At 47.4% G+C, this 27,802-nt stretch overlaps 1 protein-coding gene across 3 annotated transcripts; it reads right to left on the bottom strand.

Annotated features, from left to right (window-relative positions):
* Positions 1-240: 240 nt before the first annotated feature.
* Positions 241-27,778, bottom strand: TOGARAM1 (TOG array regulator of axonemal microtubules 1). Of its 3 annotated transcripts, none has more exons than XM_028750381.2 (22): positions 26,467-27,776; positions 22,917-22,968; positions 19,120-19,254; positions 17,722-18,006; positions 16,829-17,091; positions 16,292-16,524; positions 15,511-15,611; positions 14,025-14,192; positions 13,384-13,482; positions 12,477-12,655; positions 11,428-11,584; positions 10,969-11,046; positions 10,615-10,768; positions 10,383-10,488; positions 8,502-8,737; positions 7,427-7,585; positions 6,191-6,317; positions 4,963-5,084; positions 4,586-4,778; positions 3,240-3,459; positions 2,752-2,838; positions 241-1,488 (listed from the first exon to the last, which is right to left on the bottom strand). In XM_028750381.2, the coding sequence occupies exons 1-22, from the start codon at positions 27,628-27,630 to the stop codon at positions 1,235-1,237; spliced, it is 4,572 nt and encodes a 1,523-aa protein (XP_028606214.2). In that variant the 5' UTR covers positions 27,631-27,776; the 3' UTR covers positions 241-1,234. The 3 variants fall into 3 exon arrangements, with proteins under 3 accessions (XP_028606214.2, XP_077789499.1, XP_077789551.1); XM_077933373.1 differs by having other exon boundaries at positions 4,586-4,775; XM_077933425.1 differs by lacking the exons at positions 241-1,488; positions 2,752-2,838; positions 3,240-3,459; positions 4,586-4,778 and adding an exon at positions 5,187-5,241 and having other exon boundaries at positions 26,467-27,778.
* Between the last annotated feature and the right edge of the window lie 24 nt (positions 27,779-27,802).

The following is a 27,802-nucleotide window of genomic DNA, read 5'->3' as shown; positions in this document are numbered from 1 at the left end:
CTTTCTCAGAAAGTTCATATGGCTGCAACATACAACAGCCCCAACTCGCAGACTTCCCACATAGAAGACTGATTATGCACAGTAGTGAACTAAATGGTCCGATCCTGACCTCCCCACGTTTTCTTTCCAAAATGGTGCATCTTGCACCCCACTTTCCCCCTACTTCCACGGGGATTTTCATGACATACATTTTATGCCAAAGTTCCCAAAGTAAATTTCAAGTCTAGCAACATGAGGGAATCATTTTTACAGAAATAAATCCATTTATTTTTTTAACAACATTTTGTTTTTGTGTTTCAAATGAATACAGTACTTGTAGATGGTAAAATTTCGAGAGCAGAAGGAACAACTGGCACTAGATCGCTGAGGATTGCACAGCAGGGCAGAAAACTTAACACCTTTATAAATTCTGGACAGAGATAAAATTCAGTATTATTTTTTCACACTAAAATATGGAAGCTATATTCAACACGTGACATTTCTTTTAAGACATGTGTTGTTCAAAATATGTAAAAATTATTTCTTTTCTATAAATTTTGGTCAACATGCTTCATTATAACCTGTTAAAAGTTTTACAAGAGTGTGCAGATAATGATGCCCAACTGTCAAGCAGATGTTGTACATCAACAGCAGCAGCAGCAAAAGCAAGCGAACACTGCACAATCATGACTGGGACTGATTTTAAAAATACATTTCCCCCCCACAAATATCACACAGAACCCTGTTCTTTATAAATGTGCCTCTCAAAAGTCCCCCCCCCTCTTAAGGCTACATGAGAAGACATGTCATAACATGATTTCATGATTAGAACTATTCCTATTTTTAAAATCTCATCGTTAGCACACACACAGGGCATTGTCCCACTGAGTCTACAGAAGAGTGCAAAGAAGCAGAGCTGACTTTTGCTTTCGCAAGACATCCATTCCCCAACTCCACAGAATTCTTGGAACAGCACCAGAGGGGGGAAGAGTTCCCAAGCATCATACTGATTTTGGTTTCGGCCTGGGACGTGTACCAGGGGGAAGGAAAACCCAGTAATTAAAAGCAGTCAATCCAAATCCACTTCCACGTGAAAAGCACAGGCACTGTGAAGGAATGCAGCGAGAGGGGGGGGGGTGCTCCACTCGACCCCATGGAAAAGGGTTTGCTGTCAGTTATTCAGTAACCTGTAGGAACCGTACTGTCCATGTAGGTGCATTTATTCATGCACACACCTGCACCTGCTCAGTCTGCTTCAGGTAGCTTGGTCAAGGAATTCTTCCAGAGTTCTTTTGATGTGGGGGGACTGGGACGAAGCTTGGATCAGCAGGTTCTGACCCATTTGTGCAAAAAGCGCTTTTGACAATTTAGCAGTGGCTGTCCGAATATTCCCGCCGGCTCCGGGCAAGGAGCCGCTGTTGGTCATGTTGCCCAGCAGGTGCCACAGGACCACCAAGACCTTCTGCTCCACGGCGTGAGGCTTGCGAGGATACAGCTCCACCACCAGCTCTGGATTCAGAACAACAAAAAGGGGGAGGCAGAGAGAGGGGGGGAGTAACTGGTCACACCAAAGGCTCTCTTCTCCACCTCAAGCCTTGGCCTGCTCAACTTGAGCAAGAATGCAACTGAAAGCATGCAAACTCAGAGCATCTTCTGGAAAGCCCATCAATTACCGTATTTATCGTTCTATAGGACGCACTTTTTCCCCTCCAAAAATGAAGGGGAAATGTGTGTATGTCCTATGGAGCGAATGCAGGCTCCTTGGCTTCAGCGATAGCAACGCAAAGCTTCCGAAGTGCAGAGGGAGTGCTCCCTCCGCGCTCCGGAGGCTTTGCGTTGCTTTCGCTGAAGCCTCCAGGCTCTCCAGGCTTCAGGGATAGCCACCTGAAGCCTTTGGAGCGCAGCGCGAGTTCCCACTGCGCTCCGAAGGCTTTGGGTTCCTTTTGCTGAAGCCGGGGGAGCAAGACTCTCCTGGCTTCAGCAGAGAGGGAGAGCTGCGCAGCGCCCCTTCAGCGAAGTGGGAGGAGAAATGGAAGGGGCTCCGCTTCTCCTGCTGCTTCGCTGAAGGGGCAGAATTTTTTTCCCCTTGTTCTCCCCCTCTAAAACAAGGTGCGTCTTATGGTCTGGTGCTTCCTATAGAGCGAAAAATACGGTAAGCCCACAGTGCTCCAAACAAGCTTTGTGGGGAAGGGCCCAGCTCAGCAGCAGAGCACAGGCCTTGACTTCAATCCCCAGGTAGGGTTAGGGGAGACCCCTGCTGCCAATGCGTGTAGACAGTACAGTGGTACCTCAGGTTACGTACGCTTCAGGTTACAGACTCCGCTAACCCAGAAATAGTACATCAGGTTAAGAACTTTGCTTCAGGATGAGAACAGAAATCGTGCTCCGGTGGCGCAGCGGCACCAGGAGGCCCCATTAGCTCAAGTGGTGCTTCAGGTTAAGAACAGTTTCAGGTTAAGAACAGACCTCCAGAACGAATTAAGTACTTAACCCGAGGTAACACTGTACAATGGCCTGACTCTGTGTGAGGCGGCTTCCTCAGTTCTCAAGCTTAAACTCCTGCTCTGCTTTCAGCTGTTATAATGGGATGGGACGTCAATGGGCTATTTCACGTTCGTTTCACATCCCTTAGGTTGGCAACAACCTTCCAAGCTGCCTGGCACCATCACGGACCCTGCAGAGCAGTGAAGAGTCTTGAGCAAGCAGGTCCTGTGCAGGCTCATCCTGGAAAGGCGAACTCCGGGTACGAAGGCAAAGCACGAAGAGCCTTACCTGCAAGCTTCTCCGTGATGTCTTGCTTGGCTTTCCCATTCAGAAACTGGGCCTTTGTGCAGAACGGCTGAAGCAGCAGGTAGTTGTCTAGATGCAGAGGAGGGAGGCAGAAAACCAACTCAATGGGAGTCCCAGGAGAGCTACATATATCCTGTGTTTGATGCAGAATAGCCAGGAAGGGGCTATTTTGGCATTCCCTGGCAGGGAAGTGCACAGAACGAGGCCTTTGGAATCCTAAACACACACACACACACACACACACACACACACACACACACACCAGAATTGGCTGGAGGCCTGCTCCAGTTTGGAATCATTCCTCCACCCCCTTGAGTGCCAGTGTGCCAACACACAATGAACAGATGCATAAACTGAGCAATGGAAAAAGAAACAAGAGTTCCTGGATGCTCAGCCCCAAACCTGCTGCAAATTCCTTTTCGCAACCCTGTTTTCTGAAGCGTGGCTGGTAGCTGAAAAGGTCCCGTTACCTAAGTGTTGACAAAGGGCTTGGATGACGTTTGTGGCAGCGGCGTAGATGCCTGGATTCTTGGAGTTCAGGTTGTTGTCCACCAAGGCAGGTATCAGCATGTTGATAATGGGGGACAGCTTCTCTTTCAGCAGAGGAATCAGGCGGTGCATCGTCTCCAGGGCCACCTGGTTGACTTTGCTGTTGGAGTCGTGCAAGCGGGACTTGAAGGCATCAAAGATCTAGACAAGGGCACAGGACCACAACAGCTGGAAGCCCCTTTCCTCTGGCAGTTCCCTCACTGCAAGAAGCCAAGTTACAGGGAACGAGGCAGAGGGCCTTCTCGGTAGTGGCACCCGCCCTGTAGAACGCCCTCCCAGCAGATGTCAAAGAGAACAACAACTACCAGACTTTTAGAAGTCATCTGAAGGCAGCCCTGTTTAGGGAAGCTAAAGTGCTTGGAGGCCGCCCAGAGTGGGCAGGGTATGAATAATAAATTATTATTATTATTATTATTATTATTATTATTATTATGATGATGATGCAGTGAGCTGACCAGCCCATGATGCCCCATGACAACAGCACACATATCAAGCGGCGCACTCCCAACACTTGTGGGGAGGGCAAAACAAAGGAAGAGGCTGCAGACCGCTTTGGTCAGCGTGCATCCCATCATCTCTGAACACTACAGTCAGAATTCTGGGCTTCTTTTGTTCAAGAAATAGCAGATATATGAAAAACAAGTTAATATCAGATAATCAAAAAGGAAACAGGGAAACCAGGCTCCTAAACGACCTGTTCTCCTGCTCATTCTGCAGTGTGGTAAATTCTTACTGACCATTTTATAGAGAGCCATGACTGAAAAGGCTAACTTTGTCAAAGGCTCTGCAACACATCAATGTGCCAGGGAGAGCCCAAGCGACAGTCCCTGGTGTCTAAACCTGGTGCCCAGGCCATGAGGGGGTCTTGGTCCAAATCCCATGGTGCAAAGGGGTGAGCAGAGCCATGTGTCCAGGAGGAGGGCAGGGCATGCAAAGTCCCATGAAGAGATCGAACACACTTGCATTTCCATGTACATTTCAGTGGTGGGGCCACAAGATGCCACACCCAATCCCTGCCCTTCCCAACTCAAGGGAGCTATTTCAGTTGCAGTAGACGACAGGATCAAACCCCTGACACATCATTTCTCCCCCTATATAGCTGTGCTTCTACCTATAGGGTCAAGCAGGCTCCTCCTTTGTTTAGAGCGACTCTCCCTTTCCCCTCGGAGCCATGATATTTCCCAATTTAAATCTCCTGGTTTCTGCTCTATGGGATCCCCTGCTAGCTCCAACAAGGATGTTGGGGTTTTTTTCTTTCTACGGTTACCTTCACAATGTTTGCAACAACAAGGTCCTGGTTATTTTCTGTGTCTGCCAACAGCTGCTTGATTCCATTAATTCGATCCCGGAAATCTTTTGCATTCAGTAGCGTCGTTATGACCTTCACGTATTCCGCACTTTCCAAGGCGTTACGGGGAGCTAATTTCCGGGGCATTTCGCGTACTTCTCTAATCTCTCTGCTGAAAAGAACAACGTCAAGAGGTTTTGCAGCGGAACTTGCCTGCTTCTGCAGCCTTTGTAATAACTTCGGAGAAGGCCCATAGAGTTCAATAGATTCTAGAGCTACGCAGGAGAGATTCCCAACTCCTTAGCCCATGTGTGCCCCCCCCCCCAAGCTTTTGAAGCAGGAAGGCACAACTGTACCTGTCGCCAGCATTGAGGGCTTCTCGCGACACAGAGGCTGATCTCGAATTGTCCATGTTGCTGGTGTGACCCCTTCTTCCGCCCTTGGCTGAGGGTGTGACTATCGGCATCTCTCCCAGACCCTGAAATTGCATTACAAAGACAGGGAGGGTTACAGCCAACTAAGTTCTATTCAGAGAAAGCCCACTAAAATGAATGAGCCGAAGATAGTCATGTCTACAAACTTCAAGGGGTCTTCTCTGAGTAGGATTAATGTTGGATACAACTCCAAGAGGGCATCTGGGTAAAAAATTAAGGGTAGGATTCAACATTGTGCTACTGCAAATATTTCATCTGCACAAGCACATCAACTTGCCAGACAGAACTATCTCCCGCCAAGTGCGTTTCAGGGGTTCCCTCCACCACCCCAAGAGTGAATTTTTGGGATGCACAAGGAAAAATATTTATGAGACATTCTCTACCTAACTGGTGGAAAAGGCATTAGTTGCAGGGTTCTAAAAGCAGTAAGTCAGTTTCTGAAACAATCCATTAGCCTCCAAGGATAGTTTCTCAGACAGATAATAAAAGCAGCAGCAAACAATAACTGTGTCTGTTTATAACAGGAGTCAGCAAACTTTTTCAACAGGGGGCTGGTCCACTGTCCCTCAGACCTTGTGGGGGGCCGGACTATATTTTTTGGGGGGAAATGAAGGAATTCTTATGCCCCACAAATAACCCAGAAATGCATTTAAAATAAAAGGACACATTCTATTCATGTAAAAACACGCTGATTCCTGGACCGTCTGCGGGCCGGACTGAGAAGGCGATTGGGCCTTAGTTTGCCTACACATGGTTTATAACGTGGACCAACTAATTATCTTACAAGCCAGGGACTGAAAGCAGGACTTGTGAAAAGCTAATGAGGGAAGACCACTGAGCTTCCTCACTGTCTGTGATAATTAAACTAAGGATTGTTCCTCAGGAAGAGTACCAGGTGTCACCTCTCAAAGATGGTCTAAAGTATTTCTGGATATTGAAGGTGGGGATACAAAGGTGTCATCTAAGTGACAACCAATGAACACAGAGAAGACAAAGGCCTCTGCTGTCTGTCCGACTCTTTAAAAGAGAAGCTGGAATTGTCAAGTTGGCAAAACCTTGGCAGTAGCGGTCAGTTCATTACTACTTCCAAAATCTAACAATCTCCCCGCCTCTTGTTTTTATACATGGCATTACATTCTTCACTGCCTACCTTCTGCCGCAGGCTGCTGACAGTCTCTTTCACGTAAGGCAAGTCCTTTGGCAGCACATACTTTTCAAGCATCTTGTCAAAGTCTGCGTGTGTCATCAAAGTGAAGAGCATCTTCCGTCCATAGTACCTGCACCCACCACAAATCAGCTGAGTAGATTTACACCCATGAACATAACACAATGCGCGTCTGTCAGGCCAGATTCTTTAGTAAAATAACAACAATAATAATGCTTGACTGAGGATACTGGAGCTCAGTTACAGACTCATTGTCTGTCTGTCTGTTCCTTTATTAAATTTGTATACTGTCCTTCACCTGTAGATCTCGGCTGTTCACACCCTGCCCCACATCCCTGGAATGTACATTACAAAGCACTATAAATATATGCTCTAAGTAAAGATGTCTTTCGTGTAAAATGTACAGTATTATTATTATTATTATTATTATTATTATTATTATTATTATTATTATTATTATTATTATTATTTATATGCCCAGAGGTCTCAGGGTGGTTCACAGAACAAAATCAAAATATAAAACCACAAAATATATAATCAAAATAAAAACAACAACTCAATAACACACACACACCCCATATCATATCTGTGAAGCATTTGAGGGCTCATGTTTCATGCATTGTAGGGGGCTGGACTAGATGAACCTTGGGGTCCCTCTTCCAACAATTCCAATGGTACAATGAACCACAGGAAGGCATTCATATAAAACCTTGCTCATATCAATTATTTTGGCTTTGCTAATTATGTACATACAAAATGTATTCTCTGCATGTGTAAAAAAAGGAGCACTAAGAGCAGTGAGATCAAAAGTTGGGAATCACGACAATAACTGTATTTGGAGCCAGATGTCAATCAGTAATTTGCATATGGAGCCTCTAGTGATGAACCAATTTGCATGAACTTAACATGCATAAAACTGCAGCAGCTGGAAGACAAACTGCACTTTTATTCAATGCTCTCGTTTTGAACTAGTTTAGAAATGTAGAAAACTTTCAAATGGTGTTTTCTAAAGCTTATACTGAGATTTTTCAAGCTTGAAAAATCAGCTGAAAAAATGTGACCTGAGCTTCTTTCATTTCCTTCCCGGTCTCTGATCCGCCAACTATTTCTGCCATTACATCTTCACATTTCTTCACGTGCAAAGCTAGAATATAGGTTTCCAGACAAGTTGGGAGGTCACAGCATCCCATATTCCTTTTGGCTCTGCATCTGCTCACTCACCTTGTTTCTTGTGATCCGTCTTGGACAAATTTGGCTACTGCAGACAGAAGCTTGTCGGTCACATCCTTAATGCCCGACAACGCTCGGCCCGGCCCCATGTGCTCCACCACATCTGACAAGTGCTGGGCTGCACATCTTCTCACTGCTGTGTTCAAGTGGCTAATGGGAACGAGAAGAAAGGAAAACATCTGCAAGTGAGAAGTGTGTGGCTATCTGGCCTTGAAACAATGATTTTGAAAGCAGACCCTGAAAACTTCCACAGCTGCACAACGGAACCCTTCCTTTAAGCTGCTGATCACAGCAATGTGGAGATCATCTGGAGTTAAAGCAGCTGGCTGACCAATTGGCTGGCTGACCAATCATCAGCCCCACTCCATTCTCCCAACGCAATCTGGACCAGAGAGCAGGTGCCTTGTAGGAATGCGCTGACATGAAACCTTTCACCAACCGGCAGTTTTGTTTCATGCAGAAGCAGCAGCAACCAGGGAAGAACTCCAATGAATCACTGTTGCTCATGAGGGGAAGCATTAAAGCAGCTCTCTCAAAGTTCTGCTGCAGGAAAGAAATACTTTTCTGGAGTGTGATGAGCGAATGGTTTATGTGACGGGGCTTCTGCACTCACATGGAATTTGCCTGTCCTAACTTTCTACCAAGCACACCTTTCAAAACAGCTTGCACACATTTCTAACCGGACTTCATCTCAATAGTGCTCTCGTGCGAGTCCCATTTCTTCCAGTGGAGCTCACACAGCAAGGCTTAACTACTGCTATTTATTTCATTTCATTTATACCCTACCTTTCCTCCAAGGCCTCAAGGTGACACACTTAGTCCTCCTCCTCCTCCTCCCCATGAGGAAGGTAAGGCTGAGAGGTAGCAACTGACCGAAGGTCGTATCCAGTGAGTTCCATGGTCAAGTGCAGATTTGAACCCCAATCTCCCAGGTCCTAGTCCAACATTCTGCCCACTATACTACACTGGCTCTTATTATGATCTACATTTGTTTGACAACGAAGAGGCCTACAAAGGAGCAATAAGAAGCAGGAGAAAGCTCTGAAGAGTCCCAGAGGCTGCTCACCTTTGGCCTCCATTGATCAGAGACGAGAGCGCCCGTGCTGGTGTCACGTTGTTCACCATGGCCTTCAAGGCTTTGTCCACATCCTCCCTAATGAAGGTGTTCAATTCCCCAGCCTTGTGCAAAAGGACTTTCACCGTGTTATCCAGTTCTTGATCCATGCTCTTTTTCAGGTAGTTGAACAAGTCCCCTAAGCAAACCACGGCAGCTCGGGAAACAACGGAACGCAAATTCTTCACCTGTGCGAAAGAAAAGACCTTGAGTCAGATGATGGTGGCAAAATGCAACGGTTGCCTTAAATCCAGACGAGACAGCAGAGGCACTGAGAATGTTTCCCTAGTCTTGAAAAAATAGTCAATTGCCTGTGCTGGACAGGATTGCAGTCTGAGGACGCTCCTGGGTCCAGCTTTGCCACTGGAGGCCCAGTGTCTGGCATGGCAGCTACAACTGATCCTTGAGTGGGAGAGCTTGGCCACAGTAGTTCAGGCAACAGGGACTTCTAGGACTGGATAACTGCAATGCACTCTATGTGGGGCTTTCCTTGTACTTGACCTGGTAGCTACAGTTAGTGCAGAACGCTGCAGCATAACTGCCGACTGGAGTCATTGTCAGCACATAACATGTGTGCTCAGAGATCTGCTATTGGGTGAGGCTCAAGGTGTATACTGGTATATAAAACCCTTAACAGCTTTGGAACAGTTTACTTGCAGGGTTGCCTTATCCCAAAGGGCCCACCACTTCAGTCTGCAGAACTGGCACTAGTTACAAGTGTCACATAACAGGTCCGAATTTTTTTAAAGAAAAATATTTCTGTGTGGCAGCACCCACACTTTAAAACTCTTTGCCTATGAATGCTAGGCAGGTGTACTGTCTATAGTTTTTTCAGCACCTGCATAAAACATTTTTGTTGAGGCAAGCCAACATAGACATGTAAAAGCTGATGTGTTTCAATCTCCTTTTAGTTTACTGCTGATTTTAATTTCCTTTCAAAGGTTTTAACCACTTATTGTTACTGATAATTTTAATTTCTTGCAAACTGCTCCAAGGTTTTGTTTGCTACTATAAAGTAACATGGCTGTCATCCTGGAATTCAGAAGCACCTGCAGCCCCAACTCAGTCCATTAGAAAAGGCCAATGGAATTAGAGGGACCAAATTCAAGGACCACCTTTGCTTAGGCTTGGTAGACCAGAACAGGCACAAAAAATATAGTATTTTACCCGCATCCCACTGACAGGCATAAAAAAGAAGCCAAGCAAAATCCCAACTTCAGTATCTAGCGTGGTACATAAAATTCTCGGCTGCCCAATGCGCTGGCAAATTTAGGCTGTGACCCTAAGCCCTCCTAGCTGGGACTGCATCGTGGTTAGGATTTTGCCACGTACCTACGGGACCGCCTCTCCTGGTCTGCCCCGCAGAGGACCTTAAGGTCTACAAATGACAACACTTTGGAGGTCCCAGGTCACAAGGTGGTTAGATTGGTCTCAACTAGGGCCAGGGCCTTTTCAGTACTGGCCCCGACTTGGTGGAAAGCTCTGTCACAAGAGACTAGAGACTTGACAACTTTCCGCAGGGCCTGCAAGACAGAGCTGTTCTGCCTGGCCTTTGGTTTGGACTCAGTCTCACCCTTATGTTTCCCTCCCCTTATGGTTTTGATGTATGGGGTACTATTAAAATGAGGCTACATTTTAAATTGCATTTTAACCAGTATTTTAAATCCCCCCCCCCCATATTATGTTTTTATTGTAATTTTACTGGTGTTAGCCACCCTGAGCCTGGCTCTGGCCGGGGAGGGCAGGGAATAAATAAACATTTATTATTATCCCCTCAAAACCATCCGCCAAGAAATTGCAGGAAAAGATCTAGATAGGAGAGGTGAGGTTAACCTCCTGAACAACAGACAGGCTGGTTTCGTGCAGCTTTGCCGTCAAGACATCAGGGTGGTAGGCAGAGAGGCACCTGATCCAGTTCAGGCCTTCAATCTTCTTCTCCCTGTGTTTGAAAACGGAAACAACACAAAGCTATGCAAGCAGCACAGAGCGGACTTCAATTCTAATTGCTGATTGCATGACAAAGTCAATAAAAATAAAGAAGAGAAAGATAACATTGGACACATACCAGTCGTCTTCCGCAAGATAATGCAGGGCTTCCGAAAGAGCAAGATCAGGTTTAGGGAAGGGTCTCAGTTCGGATGGTTCCATTATCTCTGGACTGTGCGTGACAGACAGCACCCGGTCTTTCAACTGCATTCGTGGACCCGGAGAGACTTCCCCTGCAAGCATTGCCCAGTTGGTGATTCAAAAGTGCAATGGGACCAGTAGCACATGATGAGCATGTGGCTGCATAGGCAGAGCAACCAGAGGCAGACCCAGCCCCAGATGTTCCCAACGGTAGAAGCAACCTATCTGAGACGCCCCACAATACGCGACACGGCAACTATCTCTTTTTTATATCTGAGCTGTGAAGTCTCACCTGATTCTAGCAAGACTGAAGGCTGTGCCCTTTTTACACTTGACATTCTCTTCAAGAGAGGACTGAAAGCAGCATTTCCTGAGGGCAAAGAACCAGATTTCATTAACAGCACATCTCCATAAGTTACTTAAATCACAAGCCTCTTTTAATCTTTGTACAGCTCCCAGACGATTTAGAGAAACAAGTGATATGCACACCCCAAACCACACCAGAAAGAAATCCCATTTGGAGTAAGAAACAGAGCTCAATGGATCTTAAAGCACTGTTGCTTTCAGTGTTTCATCCTTCCTTTGCGATCTGCACACAGAGACCAAGCAGCCTGCCAGAGGAAGAAAGGCCTCTCCCTCCACGCACAGCACAGAAATAAGTGATGGAGCTGGACTTGCAGGTCAGTGACTTTCAGAGGCGTATTTACAAAGTGGCATTGCAAGAGCAGTTAAAAACAACAACTTGGCTTACTGGTTTCGGTTGTCTTCTTCTCCGATTCATTGTGCTTAAGCAGGTCCCAAGTGTGCGATTCCTTTCTTTCAAGATCTCTAACTTCCTGATATTCTTTTTCTTCTCTCTTCTTCTGTCTCATCTTCTCCCGGGCAGATTTGGATAAGGCAACTTTCATCTGCATAGAACAGGAAAGTGCACTTTTTTATGGTAAGTATTTTTATACCCACCGTATCAAAAAATATCAAGGTGGCATACAATGTTAAAACAAAAAATGATGCCAGGCTCATCAAAAATAAAATACCTATGAAGGACCGTTGGCATAAAAAGTCTTCAAGAGACACCTGAAAGTCAAAATTTCTGAATATTATTGGTGGATTCTCCAGCAGTCTGACTTCATTCTTGGAGGCCAACAAGATCTTAATGGATGAAGTGGCATAGCACTTCAGTGAGAAACAAAACAAGTCCCCTTTCCCTCACAATAATTTCCTCACCTTTTCAATCAAACAAACACACGCACACACACACCATTCTGGTACTCAAATAACATTTCCACAGCAGAAAAACAGGATGATTCAAGAAACAGTCATGCAAATAACACCGTTATTTGCGGCAATGTTAACTCTGATGCACTTTGCAAGACGCTACAGATGCATCTGAGTGATCAGTTATTGAGAGGTCAACAATTGCTAAGAGACTGCAGACGGCTGTAGCATATACTTTAGCGCAGAGTTAAGAATAAAATAGGGCCGTGCTCAGCACTATCTAGCCTAGTGAAAAAAAGGTTGTGCTTTATTGTTTAAACTTGCTGGAACCTTTTAGGGTAACAGAATGGGATCATGCTGGCATTTGTCACTGTGCTGCAGTATGCCTCAGGAACTATTTGCAATGAGTTCCTGAGCCCATTATCTGTAGGCGTGTTTCTGGCCACATGCAACATTAACACATTAAACAACATCAACAAGAACAAAATGCGATCGTAGCAACCATGGCACACAGGTGCATTATGCATTTTCAGAAAGCTTGTCTTTGTGACAGTCCCCCTTCTGCAACGTATTTTCCATTCTTACATCTCTTTCGTTTTCCACATCAAAATAAAGTGCAGGGTTCTGCTGTTGGACGGCTCTCCCGTAGATCCCGGAGAGCGGCTCCATGCTTTGCTTGAACGAAGGTGCATCTCCATTCTCCATGGAGAATATCAGGGACTGGCCGTAACTTAGCGGAGCTGAAGGCGGGCTTCCAAACACTCCTAAAAAGACATATATGGCTCATTGGGTTATCGTGAAAGATCCAACACGCATGATGATTGTTGTTGTTTTTTATAGCATACATTATTTCTTTAAACACAACCATTTTATGCACAGGTTTAAAAAAGAAGACGACAGCACCGAGGTCATTCAATGTGCACAGGAACTGTTTTCTTTTCTACCTTTCTTTGCCTCTTTTATCGCCAGCAGGAAAAGGCAAGCACGGCTACCATTTGCTCAGCAAGCAATGTTTGCACAGGACCATGTGACCTCCCACTCCAACAAAAACCACATACAAAGGAGTTGGGTGGGGGAGAAGGATGATAAAGCAAAATATATTTTAAGCCTTCCTGATCATTTTATTTATTAATGAAATTTATATCCCACTCTTTTCCCCACAAACGAGTCCAGGCTGGCAAAAGCGATTAAACATCTTAAGAACATCTTTCATTCCAGATGCAGACTGGGAATTTAAAAGGGCTATTGGAAAAGGAAGATCTTCAGTTGGTGCTGAAAGGGCAACAGAGATGGCACCTGTCCAATATTCAAGGGGAGAGACAACACTAAAGGCCCAGTTCCTCCACTGGGTGGAGTGGACCTCCTGATAGGATGGTTTCTGAAGGAGGCCCTGCAGAGCCCAGTGACTGACTGACTGGCTGCATAAGGGGTGAGACAATCTTTCAGGCCAGCATAAGAGGAATTGTAATCAAGAAGTGCTTGTTCGAAATACCTTTTCCAACAATGACTACAGAGTCTTCTGACAAGGCACTCGGTGAAATGAAGTCTAGGCTAGTTAGCTGCTGTAAACTCGAAGTGGGCCCTGTAAACCCTAGAAAAACAAACAAAAACCGGGTGTTAAGACTACCTATAATTCCTCATTAAGTTATTTGTGCTTTGCATCCATGACATTGAGAAAGTTCCTTTCTGGTTTGGCATCCGATATCAACAGCCGAAACCAGTGGATCCAGTAGACAAGGTGGGCCTCCACTTACCCTCTGGAGCCTTAACCAAAGACAGGGAAGCAAATGCCCTCACGGAGGACCTGCATGCCTACTGCAGCACCGCACAGCTCTGGATCAGGTCCAAAGCGTGTGCCGTCACTCCCATCCCCCCCAGAAACATTCCTCCTGCCTAACCTTAAAATGAAAAGCTAGATTCTACCGCATCTGAAGGTAGCACTTTACTCTCTCTCTCTCTCTCTCTCTCTCTCTCTCTCTCTGTCTCTCTCTGTCTCTCTCTCTCTCTCTCTCTCTCTCACACACACACACACACACACAGAGCATCAGAAAGGAAGACTAAGAGAGGATTCAGGCCCAAGCTTAGAGGAATAGAGTCGAAGCCCCTCCCTTCCAGCACCCTCCACCTGCTCACCTTTGGTGGATTTACAGTGCCTTTGGTGCTCTTTACTCTGCCCTTTAAGGATGGCGGGCGATGCCACTTTCTGTCTGTCCTCTTCATAGTCTCCTGATCCGTTCCCGTAGCTCAGGCGCTGGCCGCTGATGCTCACGCTGGAAGCTGCTTTCTCATGAAACATGATCCCTGGAAGGCAGAATCCACAGCAAATTGTTCCCAAGAGCAACACAGGAAGCCACCTAATTTTGCAAATGCCACAGTCCCAAGCTGGCCAGAGTGTGAATTCTGCATGTACAAACTGCTTGCAGGAGGTCTGCCTGCCTGGCGAATTTTTGTCAGGAGACAAAAATCAGGAGACTATGAATTTTTGTCACAACCCGGTGAAAAGAGTTAACATATGTATGAGATGGGCTTTGGGAGACAGTTCAAGGGAAACTAGAATTTAGGTCTCAGTACATGTTTGGGAAAGTAGCAGGACATCCAGTAGGTAATGTGGCTGGGGTAGAAAACTTTCCACTACTAGAAACATTGCTTCATAAAATTGATCCAATACCAGCCAAACACCAAGTCAAAGTTGTTATTAACTTCTTTAAGGCAAATCTCATAAAAAGCATGTATATTTATGTACAGTCATTCTAGGACATCAAAATTAATATGCTGACAGTTTGCAGTGCCTTTATTTTCTTAATGTGTAGTCTTCAAATATTTATAAGATTGTATTGACCCCTCCCGGCAATACAGTGGTGCCTCGCAAGACGGAAAACTCGCTAGACGAAAGGGTTTTTTGTTTTTTGAGCTGCTTCGCAAGACGATTTCCCCTATGTTTCCATTTTCTTAACACTGTTAATACAGTTGAAACTTGACTTCGAGGAGCAACTCATAGCACACGGTGTGGTAGCCTTTTTTGAGGTTTTTGAAGACTTTGGTGATTTTTGAAGCTTTTCCAAAACTTTTCTGACACCGTGCTTCGCAAGACGAAAAAAATCGCAAGACGACAAAACTCGCGGAACGAATTAATTTCGTCTTGCGAGGCACCACTGTACAATTGAGTCACATTATATGTGCATTGTATTTACACAAATTCAACTTTACAGGCCCAGCTGCAGCTCCATTCCAGCCTTTTTCTTCTGCCTGCATCACTCTCTGCCCGCCTTCCTGCTCCCATCTCTGCCTGCCTGCCTGCCTCCATCCTTTCTGGGGAGGAGGGGAGCCAGCAGAGACATGCAAGAGGCTTCCCTTTCTTTCCCGGCCAATGCAAAGGCAATTTTTGCTATATGCATTTCCACATTATTATGCCCAACCTTTAGAGCCCAACCCCTACATATGATGTGACCTGATTGCAAATCCACATTAAAAAGCTGGCTGGGTCTATGGCTGCTGCCTGCCCACCCTCTTTCGATGACCCGGAAGGTCAACAAAGGGAGACCCACTGGAGCATCTAGAGACACTGCAAAAAGAACAACTCCATTAAATCTATCCTATCCTTATGTGCCCTACAGACTACCTGTGGTGGGACTCTGCTCCACAGTTATAGGACCTCGATTCCGTGTTGGTGAGAGCTTCATTGGCTGGGAGTTACCTCCAACGAGAGGGAATATGTCCGACCTGTGGCAGAAAGGAAGGCACTTTTGTTAATTCATTCCTACCCAGCAAAGTGCTCCAGCTTTCACTATTACTCATCGGAGAGAATTTGCAGAAAGGAACCAGCTCTCCGAGGACTGAGAATACACGGGAAATGGAGCAAATTCTTCACATGGCCCAGAGACACCATCCCTCCAAGTGGGTGTTTCACTGCGCACAGAACAGCCACTAAGAGCAGCTCCCAGCACCCAGAAGAAGGATGGCAAGTTCAAGATTGTCTTTCAACATGCCTTCTAAAGCCTTTATCCCAGTTGGTGTCTGCCTTGGATATGAACTGCTTCTATGCACATGCTGTTGCTTTAACTGTTGTTTATAGGAGTTCAAATGAGGGACAAGGAGCACAAACCACTGAGCCTTGCCCGGAGAATGGCACCCAGAAGGCTCCAGCAAGTGCATATTCTGGAACACTGGTATAACATGTCCCCAGCCAACCCCATCAGTGCTCAGCAACCCTTGAAGTCTCCAAAAGAAAGCAAGGACTGCTCCTCTACAGCTCAGTGAATGAACACTTGCTTTGAATGCAGGAGGTCCCAGATGGTTCAGTCCCTGGCATCACCACCTCCAGGAAAAGGCCCAGATGGGATAAGGAAACCTCCCCCCCCCCCGCCTGTGGATTCCCCCCTCGTGCTATGAATGACACTCACATTGTTCTCATTCCCTGAGGGGCTGTCGAAAGCGGGGATGTCACAGACTCCTGGCTATACACCCCACTTTCGCTGTAGGAGCTGGTGCTTGGGGACGACAAGCAAGAAGGAGACTCTGAGGTCAGGTCGAGTTTCAGGACAGAGTCTGGGCTTTCGAGGTCGGAAGTGCTGCCGTTTAGCTTTGCTCTCTTTTTGGCGGCGCTGTTACGCAAGGAGCGGAGAGAACTCTGCATCTGAAAAGGAGGGAAGAGACGTGATCCCAGCTGGACGCTGTGAGGAAGCGCAAGTGTGAGGTTAAAGAATTATATGCTGCCTGCCTATGAATGGGTGCTGGAGTGAGGAGCGGGAATTTTGCTTAAAAGACGCATCATCTCATCCCTCCCTCCCAGCAGTGCCTACGATAAGAAAGCAACGTGGAATACAGAAACTACAAACAAACCTGTGTTGGCCACGTGTATACATCCTATGGGAAGCCCAGGAAAATAATTTTGCTATTCACCCTTTCTTAACAGTAAAAAGAGCACACTGAGCCCCCACCTCTTCCTCATCCAGCTCCTTTTCATTGACATTCAACTCTGAAAGGTCGATGGCCAGCTTCCTGTCCCTCTCATTCAGCCAGATGTCTTCTGGCTCCCCGTTCTTGTGTCCCACTACGTTGATTTCCACTCTGTCAGGTAAGGGACTAAGGCCCCTGGGGATGGGAGGCACTGGTTTTGTTCCACTCAGGCCTCTCCGCGAAGCCGGCGATCTCACAAAGGCAGGTTTCAGCTGAATGGGAGGCGTATCCTGTGGCTTTGCCTCTGCGTCAGAAAACACACGAAGAGAACACATGTTCAGAACATTTTAAACGTGGAGTTTTTTCATATACAGAAGGGAACGACGTTCTGCACTACTGATGCACAGTCGACACTGGCTTTTAATAGATATTCCTACTCCTAGATATGATTCAAGATGCTGGTTTTGACCTATAAATCCCTCAACGACTTGAGCCCTGCAGACCCCGAGACGGCTTCTTCTCCCGCTTGTCACAATGCCAATTACTCGCCGACTGTGAAACTCCCTTTCTCTGGAATTTGCCAACTCCTGAAGCTACAGCCCCTTTCTAGAGGCAAAGAAAGGTTCCCCCTATTTGGGTAGATGCTTAGTGACTGAGCAGTAACATATAAAGGAAGTGTGTGTGGGAAGCAGTGTGCAAAGGCGAAACGCAGAGATTTCCATGGTTGTCTGCTTCTTGCCAGTGCTGACCTCAGCCTCCCTCCTCCCTCCTGGGGCCCAGGAAGACCCCCCCCCCCTTTGGTGGAGACTGGATTGCAGCAAGGTGAGGTGGCACCTTCCTTTTCCTTCTCTTTTCGGCTTTGGCAACCCTCCCTTAGCAGGTTCAGCACGTGTTACTGGAGACTGCATCAAGCTATTTCCACCAGGGCTCGTACCTGCGTCCTCTCCTGCCATCGGGCTGGAAAACTTCTTCTGATGACTAGGTTTTGGAAGCCCTTCGAAACTCTTCAGAGGCCAGGAATTAGAGAAGTCTTGAGACTTCTTGAGTGAGTCCGCAGGAGGGGAGGTGTGCTTTGGACTGTGCCTGGGCGATGAGAATGGGTAGGATGGAAGGATGAAAGCTCCTTGGCTGGGGTGGGAGCCCAGGAGAGGCGGTGCATGCTCAGGGGGGCTGCAGAAGGTCCGCTGAGGCTTGCTGGTGAAACTGAGGCTGGCACACACTGGTTGGGAGGGGGAAAGAAATGCACAATCCAGGTTAAAGAAGCATGAAAGGAAACACAACCATTTTAAAACTATTTCTTGTCTAACCTTTCTGATAACCAATCTTCAAGCACAAGTCACACCGAGAGATTTTCCTTGAAGTCATAAGCATATCAAAAAGGACACGTTACTTTGCTTAACTGATGGTCTGTGACATACAAACGGGTCTTGCCACTTTGGCTTCACTGGCATAAATTATTCTCCATAATTTATTCCTTCTTTGCTCCCTACTGCAGATGTAATTCTGCCCTATAGGTTTGGAGAATAAGCAGGTGGGCTGGAGCAAGAACCAAGGGCCCTGTGCCCAAGGCTGGCTGAATGAGCTGGGCTCCATACTTTCCTCATGCTCTTTGCCAGTGTTCCTGCTTCCTAACAAGCAAAAGAAGAAGAAAAGGCGCATCAGCTGCCATCGCTAGGTATTCACTGCTTGCAAGGGCTCACCATTCATTTCAGAGGAGGAAACTGACCCATGCATGCACGCACTGCATGAGGAAGTAATATAGAGCACAGAGCTTTGACCTTGAAGGGCTTCAGAACATAGTGAGTCCTATTATTATTGCTACACTTCTGCCATCATCCACATGCTCTGTGCACCTCAGGTTAAAGATGTCAGACAGCAGAAAGCCAGAAAAGACTTCTGCTCATGGCCCAGAAAACCATTGCAAGTGCTTCGCCAGTTTGAAGAAGAGGAGGAGGAGCTTGGATTTGATATCCCGCTTTATCACTACCCGAAGGAGTCTCAAAGCGGCTAACATTCTCCTTTCCCTCCCCCCCCCCCCAACAAACACTCTGAGGGGCTGAGAGACTTCAGAGAAGTGTAACTAGCCCAAGGTCACCCAGCAGCTGCATGTGGAGGAGCAGAGAAGCGAACCCGGTTCCCCAGAATACGAGTCTATCGCTCTTAACCACTACACCACATTGGCTCTTGGTTGAACCAATAATCTGGATCAACGCAAGCCATCCCCTTATATGCTTTGCAATGCAGATCTGACCCGCCCAACAGAGTGCTACAGGTCATGCTGGAATGGGTCTGGCATGCACAAATGCTTAAAAGATGGTCATTCTACAAATACCTTTATCTTGCCAGGGGTTGCTCAGTCCTAGAAACTGCAGATCAGAATCCACACTGCCGCTCTTCCCGCGAGTGTGAGAGAAACCAAGCAGCCCGCATTTTCCTGGAATATGAGGCTGATGAGAGGCCATCACACCTTTCAAGAAAAAAAGAAAGGACAGTCAAGTATGCTTCCATAAGCAGTGACACTTTAAAGTAACTTTAGCAAGCAAAGAGACCACACACAGGCACGCAAGCACACAGCCCCTCTTCTGGGATTTCACACACTCCTTTGGGGACTCTGGAATGTCCCTTGAGAGTTCCCAGCACCAAGTGTGAAGAAGCTCCCAAGGCAACCTTACAACAAGCTTTCTTCATGTGCACAAGGCAGAATAATTTAACTGGCAAGATGCGGAAAAGACAAGAGTTCTTTTTCCTTGGGGCACAGCAGTTTCTCCTAAGTACTTTTTGCCCTAATCGATCCAGGACAGGGAAAGATAAAAATCAAAAGCAGCCCTTAAAAAGAAACAAAACATAGACAACTGAAAGTAATCCAGTAGTTTCACATCTCTTGCTTCCCCCCTCAAACACACACACTTGCATTCTAATTGAGCTCATCCTAAATGAACTCCGAAGTCCCTCTAAACTGGCACAGTCCACCTAGAGGCAGGTGCACAATGCACTGCCAATAAAAGGGAGCAAAGCAAGTCTGGTCTTGTCCAGTATGGCCTTTTCAGTACTAAAGTGGGAAGTGATAAAGCTCGGCTCCTTATTACGAGAGCGCAAAAAACTTTATCAGGAGTCACTATTACAAATATGCTAACCATTCCAGACTCACTCCATTAACTTCTCCTGCTCAAGGACTGGCACAGGCCTGGCAATAACTTCCTACGAACCAGTTAAACACACCTGAAGTCAGCTGCAGCATCTCCCCTCCCCGCATTTGCCCCAGAGATCCACCTGGCTGAGCTACTGGGAAGCTTCTCCGCAGATCTAGCACTTTTCCAGGGATAGCCTGCTGTTTGGTTACAGCTTTCAGATCCACTAGCTTAAAGAACCCTGCTTCTTGGGAGAAAAGCAATGGCAAACCTAGACAGCATCTTAAAAAGCAGAGACATCACCTTGCCAACAAAGGTCCGTATAGTTAAAGCTATGGTTTTCCCAGTAGTGATGTATGGAAGTGAGAGCTGGACCATAAAGAAGGCTGATCGCCGAAGAATGGATGCTTTTGAATTCTGGTGCTGGAGGAGACTCTTGAGAGTCCCATGGACTGCAAGAAAATCAAACCTATCCATTCTTAAGGAAATCAGCCCTGAGTGCTCACTGGAAGGACAGATCCTGAAGCTGAGGCTCCAATACTTTGGCCACCTCAGGAGAAGAGAAGACTCCCTGGAAAAGACCCTGATGCTGGGAAAGATGGAGGGCACAAGGAGAAGGGGATGACAGAGGACGAGATGGTTGGACATGAGTTTGAGCAAACTGTGGGAGGCAGTGGAAGACAGGAGTGCCTGGCGTGCTCTGGTCCAGGGGGTCACGAAGAGTCAAGAACAACAACAACAGCAGCAGCAGCAGCAGCAGCAGCAGCAGCAGCTTAAAGAACACTAGGGAATTATTTCAATTCACTGGGGAACTGAGTCATGCACCTGACCTAGTAGGCTTGAAGTCACAGGCTGCCAGCCGATGGGTGGTGACTTCAACTGGTATGCTCAAGTTCGCTATGGGGAACTGAGTTGTGCATTCAATCAAACCCACGACTCTACCTGCTACACACCTGGCATAGTGTATGATGTTGGGCAGGTGGTCGTGGTCTGGGGAAAACAGCCTCACAGGCCAAACCAGAACCTGTGCCAGACAGAATTCAGCCCATGGACTGGAGGTTCCCCACCCCTAACCCAGACAGACAGTGGGGTTCAGTGAGCTGCCCCCCGCCAAGACCACGTTTTCTACACAAATGCAAAGGAATAAGAAATAGCTGGCAGTTCTGCGAAGAGGAGAGATTTAGAAGTAGTTCAGTCTCTCCTAAAGATGAGGGACTCGCCAAATAAGAAAAATGCTTTGCTCACACATTCATTTCAAAAATAAATGACTGCCAATTTAAAAGGAAGGAAGGAATGTACCCATAGGTAGGAAAATAACATGTGGGCTGGCTCCAGCTCAACTCCCAGGCATTCACATCACCACCACTTGTTACTCTGAACTTTCCCCCAGTTGTTAAAAAGGGGGAAATTATTTAATAGCCATTTCCCATGAAACAGCCCAGAAAAATTTAGTAATAAAAACTACCACCAATAAATAAATATATATAGCAACGCAACTTCTGTGCCAGCAAAGACCACTTAAAAGGCTTGCTGGAAGACAAAAGTTTTTCACAGGCAAAGAAAAGACAATAAAGACAGTACCTTTCTGATGGGAGAGAAAAACTCAAAAAGGCAAGAACTCAACTGTGCAATGGAGGAATAATTACAACAACCTTTTCTTAAAAGAAGTTCAGGGGCTATTTCCATAGAGCTTTTCATTCAATGTCTAGGGCTTTCCCCAAAGAACCAAGATTCTTGGAAAGGTTTCCAGGACAACAAGAAGCTTCTTCAGGGTCATTTCCTTAAAGCAGCCAAATTAGTGCTCAGGTTGCTCTTTCATTCAGGGTAGATTTGATTTAAATCAAATAAATTTAAATCAAGATTTAAATCACTAGTCAGTAAGACTTGATTTAAATCATTTTTATTTTATTTTTTTCCAGAAAGACTCCTTACTATTTACAACCAGATGAAGGTTTCATTTTTTGAATAATAAATTTTCAGGGTAGTTTTTACAGTTATATCAAAAATTACTGATTTGGTTATACTATTAGAAATACATAGAACGATAATTATGAAATTATTGTGAGGTTCAATAAGTTAACTGTTTATATTTGGACAATTTTTCTGCTGTACTTTATTGGAAAGAGAAAACCAATAATTTCCTTAATAACAATTTAAACAATTTATTTAACTAAAACAAGAACATTACAGCATATGCATCCATGTTTTTTAACTGATGTTAAATGGTTTTTTTTAAAAAAAAACAGACTGAGCTTTAGCACACATGAAAAACTTAAAACAAATCCTTATTTCCTGATGAATAGCCTTTGGACTATATTGTAACTTAAATAGAAAACTATTTTTAAATTTCCTCCAAAAGCATTTTATTTTACAAATCCAATTTAAATTTTAAAAAATCTTATTTTTTTTAAAAAAATCAGATTTATTTCTTTTAAATCACTGATTTTTATCCACCCTGCTTTGTGTGAGCACTCCCCCCCCCGAAATCCCTACTGACAACAGCTGTTCACTCGTAACAGGAAGCCATGGTTTGTTCAACAAATCACAGGTTGCCTTACAGATCAGCAAAAGGCTCTTGTCATGTGCCTTTGTAGCTTGGCTGGCTTCTGGTATGGAGCGGCCAAACAAACTGAGATTAAGTAATGATGTTGGGTTCAGATGCAATGCCAACCTATCGCTGAAACAAACCACAGTTAAGTCTACTGGCCAGAGTTTACATGTTCAAACAAACCATGGCTTAGCCAAATCAGTCCAGTATGTGGCAGGATCAATGGGTTCTAAAAAAGGACTGTGATAAAATCTACTGGGTTGTTAGCCAATTGTGGTTTTGGTTTAGCAGAAAGCACTTCTCCCAGATTCGGCACGGAGTTGGGGGTGAGGAACGCCATCCTCTGTGTCATATTAAGAGCAAAGGACCGATCTGGAGGATAGAGACCCCTCTTCCTTTGCACCATCAAATGACAGTGAGTCACTTGGGTCTGCACACATATGTAGCACTTACCTTGTGAAGGCCTCAGTTTTGGAGACTGCAGGAAATCGTTTGATGGCGAGAGCTGCAAGAGAACCAGGACAGAGGAGGTATTAAAATGCCATTCCGCCTTCGTCCTTGTAAAACTAAAAAGCGACGTGGTCACATGCAATGGGCAACTGTGCTGAATCTGGACCTTGGGAGCCTGCAGGATAAATGTTTCTTACAAAAGTTATAGCATTTTCAAGTACCATACCATCAGTCTCTGGGACAGCTCAAACCCGATTACCTTTAGAAATTGGGAGTCAGATTAAATTTCTAGCACACTCTAACAGAACAATCTGCAAGCTGATTGGACAAACCGAGAGGAATTTTTCATTATATTATTCTTCCTCTCAGTATTTCTGCGGCTGCTGGTCTTCTCCTACCTTTCACTACTGTTACTGGATCACTATGAACATTCCTCATTATAAATTCTTTCAGCTATTACTGAACAACTTGTGTTAATTTGTAGCAAAATATAAGCTCACTGGAATGTGCCTGAAGGTAATAATTAATTTGCTCCATGATCCTGGGAAACATTTTTGCTGCTACTTTCAAGAATCAATTCCCAACCATGAGAATTATACTTCTTAAATCCATCTTTCAATTGACAAACATTTAAAATACAGAAGAAAAACCTAAAAAACTTAAAGTTTTCAGTAAGTAACAAAAAACAAGCCCAGTAGTAATAATAATAATAATAATAATAATAATAATAATAATAATAATACAGTAGTAGTAATAATTTAATATTTATACCCCACCCATCTGGCTGGGTTTCCCCAGCCACTCTGGGTGGCTTCCAACAAAATATTCAAATACAGTAGTCCATCAACATTAAAAGCTTCCCTAAACCAGGCTGCCTTCAGATGTCTTCTAAACGCCAGAGAGTTGTCTATTTCCTTGACATCTGATGGGAGGGCGTTCCACAGGGCAGGAGCCACTACCGAGAAGGCCCTCTGCCTGGTTCCCTGTAACTTGGCTTCTCGCAGTGAGGGAACCGCCAGAAGGCCCTCAGCGCTGGACCTCAGTGTCCGGGCAGAACGATGGGGGTGGAGACGCTCCTTCAGGTATAATCTTTAAGCAAAATTACAGTGGAGAAACCACCAAATAATTCCTCCCTGAAATTCTACAGATACCTGTAAAATTCAAGCTTCAATTTGAGCCTCACTTTATGCTGAATCTGGTTAGTCATGTGACCTGTGCAAGAGTACAGTGCCCCAAAAGGGGATGTCCTGGACAGCTGACAAGTATGTGCCACAGACCCCCTGGGGGAGGGTGCTGCAGATCACCAATTGGGAACCACTGATCTAGATCACTATAAGTGATGAAGGATGGTCAGCACATAATAAAATAGTAACGATAATGGATAGCACAAGCTTGCAAATAGCTACTTGTCTAGTGGTCTGTGGGGTATGAAATACTGCCTCCAGAAGATGAGGCAAATGAGCTTTTGTAAAAAGAAATCCCACCCTCCTTTTTGATCTCAGCTAATGTAACCTAAACATATCTGGGTAGATGGACCAGGGAAGCCATTCACCATTAGCTCCTATGAAGACATTTCCAAGGATGTGACAAGAAGTGTGTGAAGGGTAGCTAAAAGTTATTACCTTTAAAAAAACCGCTAGTCAAGCTTCTAACGTGCTGAACCTTTAACCACAGGCATATTAGAGTCATAATGCCCCTTTCCTCACCCCACCTTGCACTTTAAAGATTGCCCCCTCTTCTATGGATGCCAATGAACCTGCTTCTCCAAACTGTCTGCTGAGCTTTCCCTCCCCACAGCTCTTTGCTGCACCAGCAAAACCCTCGGCTCCTGTGCGTGAAGACCACACCATTGAAGCTGCAGCATCCACACCACTTGGCAGGGGCCAGTTTGGAGAAAATGCGAATAGCCATTTCCTCTTCTTGACCTACCCTATGGGAGCCAGTGGTGGTATAGTGGTTACAAGTGTCAGAATAGGACCTGGGAGAGACCAAGGTCCAAATCCCACATTCGGCCATGAAGCTCACTGCGTGTGACTTTGGGGGCCAGTCACTGCCTTCTCCCAGCCTAACCTACCTCCCAGGGCTGTTGTGGGGATAAAACGAGAAGGGGGGGGGGGAGAGAACCGCACATGCCACCTTGAGTTCCTTGGTGGAAAGGCTATGAATGTTTCTTTTGTCGCCCTACCTTGAACTAAGAACACTCCGTCTTCTATAGCTGCCCCATCCAACACACCTGCTTCTCTAAACCACATGCCAAGCTTCCCCCCACCCCCATGGCTCTCTTCATTGCACTATAACGAAAAAAGAAGAAGAGTTTGGATTTGATATCCCGCTTTATCACTACCCAAAGGAGTCTCAAAGAGGCTAACAATCTCCTTTCCCTTCCTCCCCCACAACAAACACTCTGTGAGGTGAGTGGGGCTGAGAGACTTCAGAGAAGTGTCACTAACCCAAGGTCACCCAGCAGCTGCATGTGGAGGAGCGGAGACGCGAACCCGGTTCCCCAGATTACGAATCTACCGGGGAAACCCTGTGTCCCCACCCTCAGCTACTGCAGGGTGCAGAAGCCTTTCAACAGAGGGACGTGATGCTTCAGCATCAGCACCGCCTTGCAAGAGCCAATCTTGGAGAGGATGCAACCAGCAGTGCTGGGCTAGGATTCAAATCCCACACTAGAGATATAAAAGCTATTCGCCATATAGCCCCTTAAACCTAGGTTACAGGTGCACTAATGGAATGTTTAGGTGCCTTTTTTATTTCAAGATGACAAATGTCAGCTCCTGTCAGCTCCAGCTAAAATCTGACTCGCACCATAGCATGGCAACAAATATATGCTGCTGTGTGCCAGCCAGACAGTGAAGATGTCAGCTGCCATCCTGGCACCCAGGCGTCTTCACTTGGTCGCAAGTGGCCAATAGCCAGGTGCAAAATGCACAAGAGGGCAAGAGCAACCCTGGTTCCACCTCTCCTCCCTGATAAAACAAGGACAGTGAGCCTTAGAGAGGCACCACTAGTATTCCATTTATGAAATCCTGTGAAGTCTTCAACCTGATCGCTTTAATAATACAGTGGTATGTCTGGTTACGTACTTAATTCCTTCCAGAGGTCTGTTCTTAACCTGAAGCACCACTTTAGCTAATGGTGTCTCCAACTGTCACCACAGCGCGATTTCTGTTATCACCCTGAAGCAAAGTTCTTTACCCAAGGTAATATTTCTGGGTAAGCGGAGTCTGTAACTTGAAGCGTCTGTAACCAGAGGTACCACTGTAGTTACCACTTGAGTTGTTTTAACCTGTTGGTCAGCAACTTTTGTCTTTCTGTTTTTACAGTTACTTTACCTCCTTTCTACAGTTTTGTCTTTCAGCTACTGGTCTATGACAGTAAACCAGCTTCCCAAACTATGTGTGACGACCCCCTGGCGCCCTTCTGGGGTACGGAAAGGGGTTAGCCGTCTGAGACGCTTGTAAAACTGAATGCACCGGTGATCCCAATCGATGCATGTCTAAAAGCATGGGTAGCTGTGCTGCAGACTGCCCGGAAGGCAGGGACTCACCGGGGCAGCGTCGCTGGCCTTGGCGAAGCAGCATCCTCGCCCGGCGGGGGCGGCGGGGGCAGGCCTGTCGCTCTCCCAGGGCAGCTTCCCCTTGCCGGCGCTGAGGACCCTCCGGGGGCAGCCGCCCTGCTCGGCGAAGGGCGCGAGTCCGGCGGCGTTGGCGGACCCGCTGTGCGCGCTCTGGATGCGGTTGCCCTGCTCCAGGAGCCAGTCGGTGTCTGCGCCGCGGGGCCAGGGGCCGGCGGCGGCGTGGGGCGAGTCGGGCAGCGGCACGGCGTACTCGACGAACCAGTTCTCGGTGAGGCGGGGCAGGGTCTTGCGGGCCAGGCGGGCCTGCACGGCGCCCAGCACGCCCTCGCCCTCGCCGCGCAGCTCGACGGCGTCGACGGCCTCCAGGAGGGTGCCGGCCCGCGCGGGGCCCAGCGCCGAGGCCAGCACGGCGAAGGCCTCCAGGGCGGCGTGGCGCACGCGGCGCTTGGCGTCGGCCAGGGCGGGGGCCAGGGCGGCGGCCAGGGCCGGCAGCTGGAAGTCCTCGGAGGGGAAGGTGAGCAGCGCCGCCACCGAGATGGCCAGCACCACCTCGCGGACGCGCGCGTTGCGGTGGCGCAGGTGCTCGGGGCGCAGCAGCAGGTCCAGCACGGGCTGCGGCCCGGCCGCGCGCATCAGCGCCAGGAAGAGCTGGCGGTACTCCTGGCGCACGGCCAGCTTGGCGTCGCCCAGCACCTTGGCCGCCGCCGAGACCAGCGGCTCCAGCCGCGCGCGGGACCCCGCCGCCGGGCCCAGGCGCGCCGCCAGCAGCCGCAGCGCCTCCAGCGCGCCCAGCGCCACCTTGAAGTTGGAGTCGTCCAGCAGCGCGCGCAGCAGGCTCAGCAGGCCCAGCAGGCTGGGCGCCGGCAGGCAGGCCAGGGACGCGGCCGGCGCCTCGCCCAGCACCCGCTTCAGCTGCCCCATCGCCCCCACGCGGCCCCGGTAGTCCCGCTGGTCCAGCAGCCGCGCGTGCAGCTCCGCCGGGACCAGGCCGAAGCGCAGGCCCCCCTCGCCCGCAGGAGGCTGAGGGGAAGAGGACGGGCCGCCGCCCCCCGCCGCCTCACGCCCAGGCCGCTCCTCCGCCTCAGCGCCCCCGCCGCCCCCGCCGCCGCCGGCCTCGGGCTCCTCTCTGGCCATGACCCCCCGCGGGGCCTCGCCCGGCTCCGACGCCACGCCGACCCCAGGCCGCCGCAGCCCCCGCCGCCGGGCCCCGCGCAGGGGAGCATCGCCGTCTCCAGGGAAACGCGTCACCAGCGCCGCCGCCGCCGCCTCAGCCTCGCCTCAGCCGCTGCCTCAGGCAGCCCGCCCA

This window comes from Podarcis muralis, chromosome 1 (assembly GCF_964188315.1).
Source record: "Podarcis muralis chromosome 1, rPodMur119.hap1.1, whole genome shotgun sequence".
Lineage (NCBI taxonomy): Eukaryota > Metazoa > Chordata > Lepidosauria > Squamata > Lacertidae > Podarcis > Podarcis muralis.
This window is presented reverse-complemented; position numbering and strand designations above follow the sequence as displayed.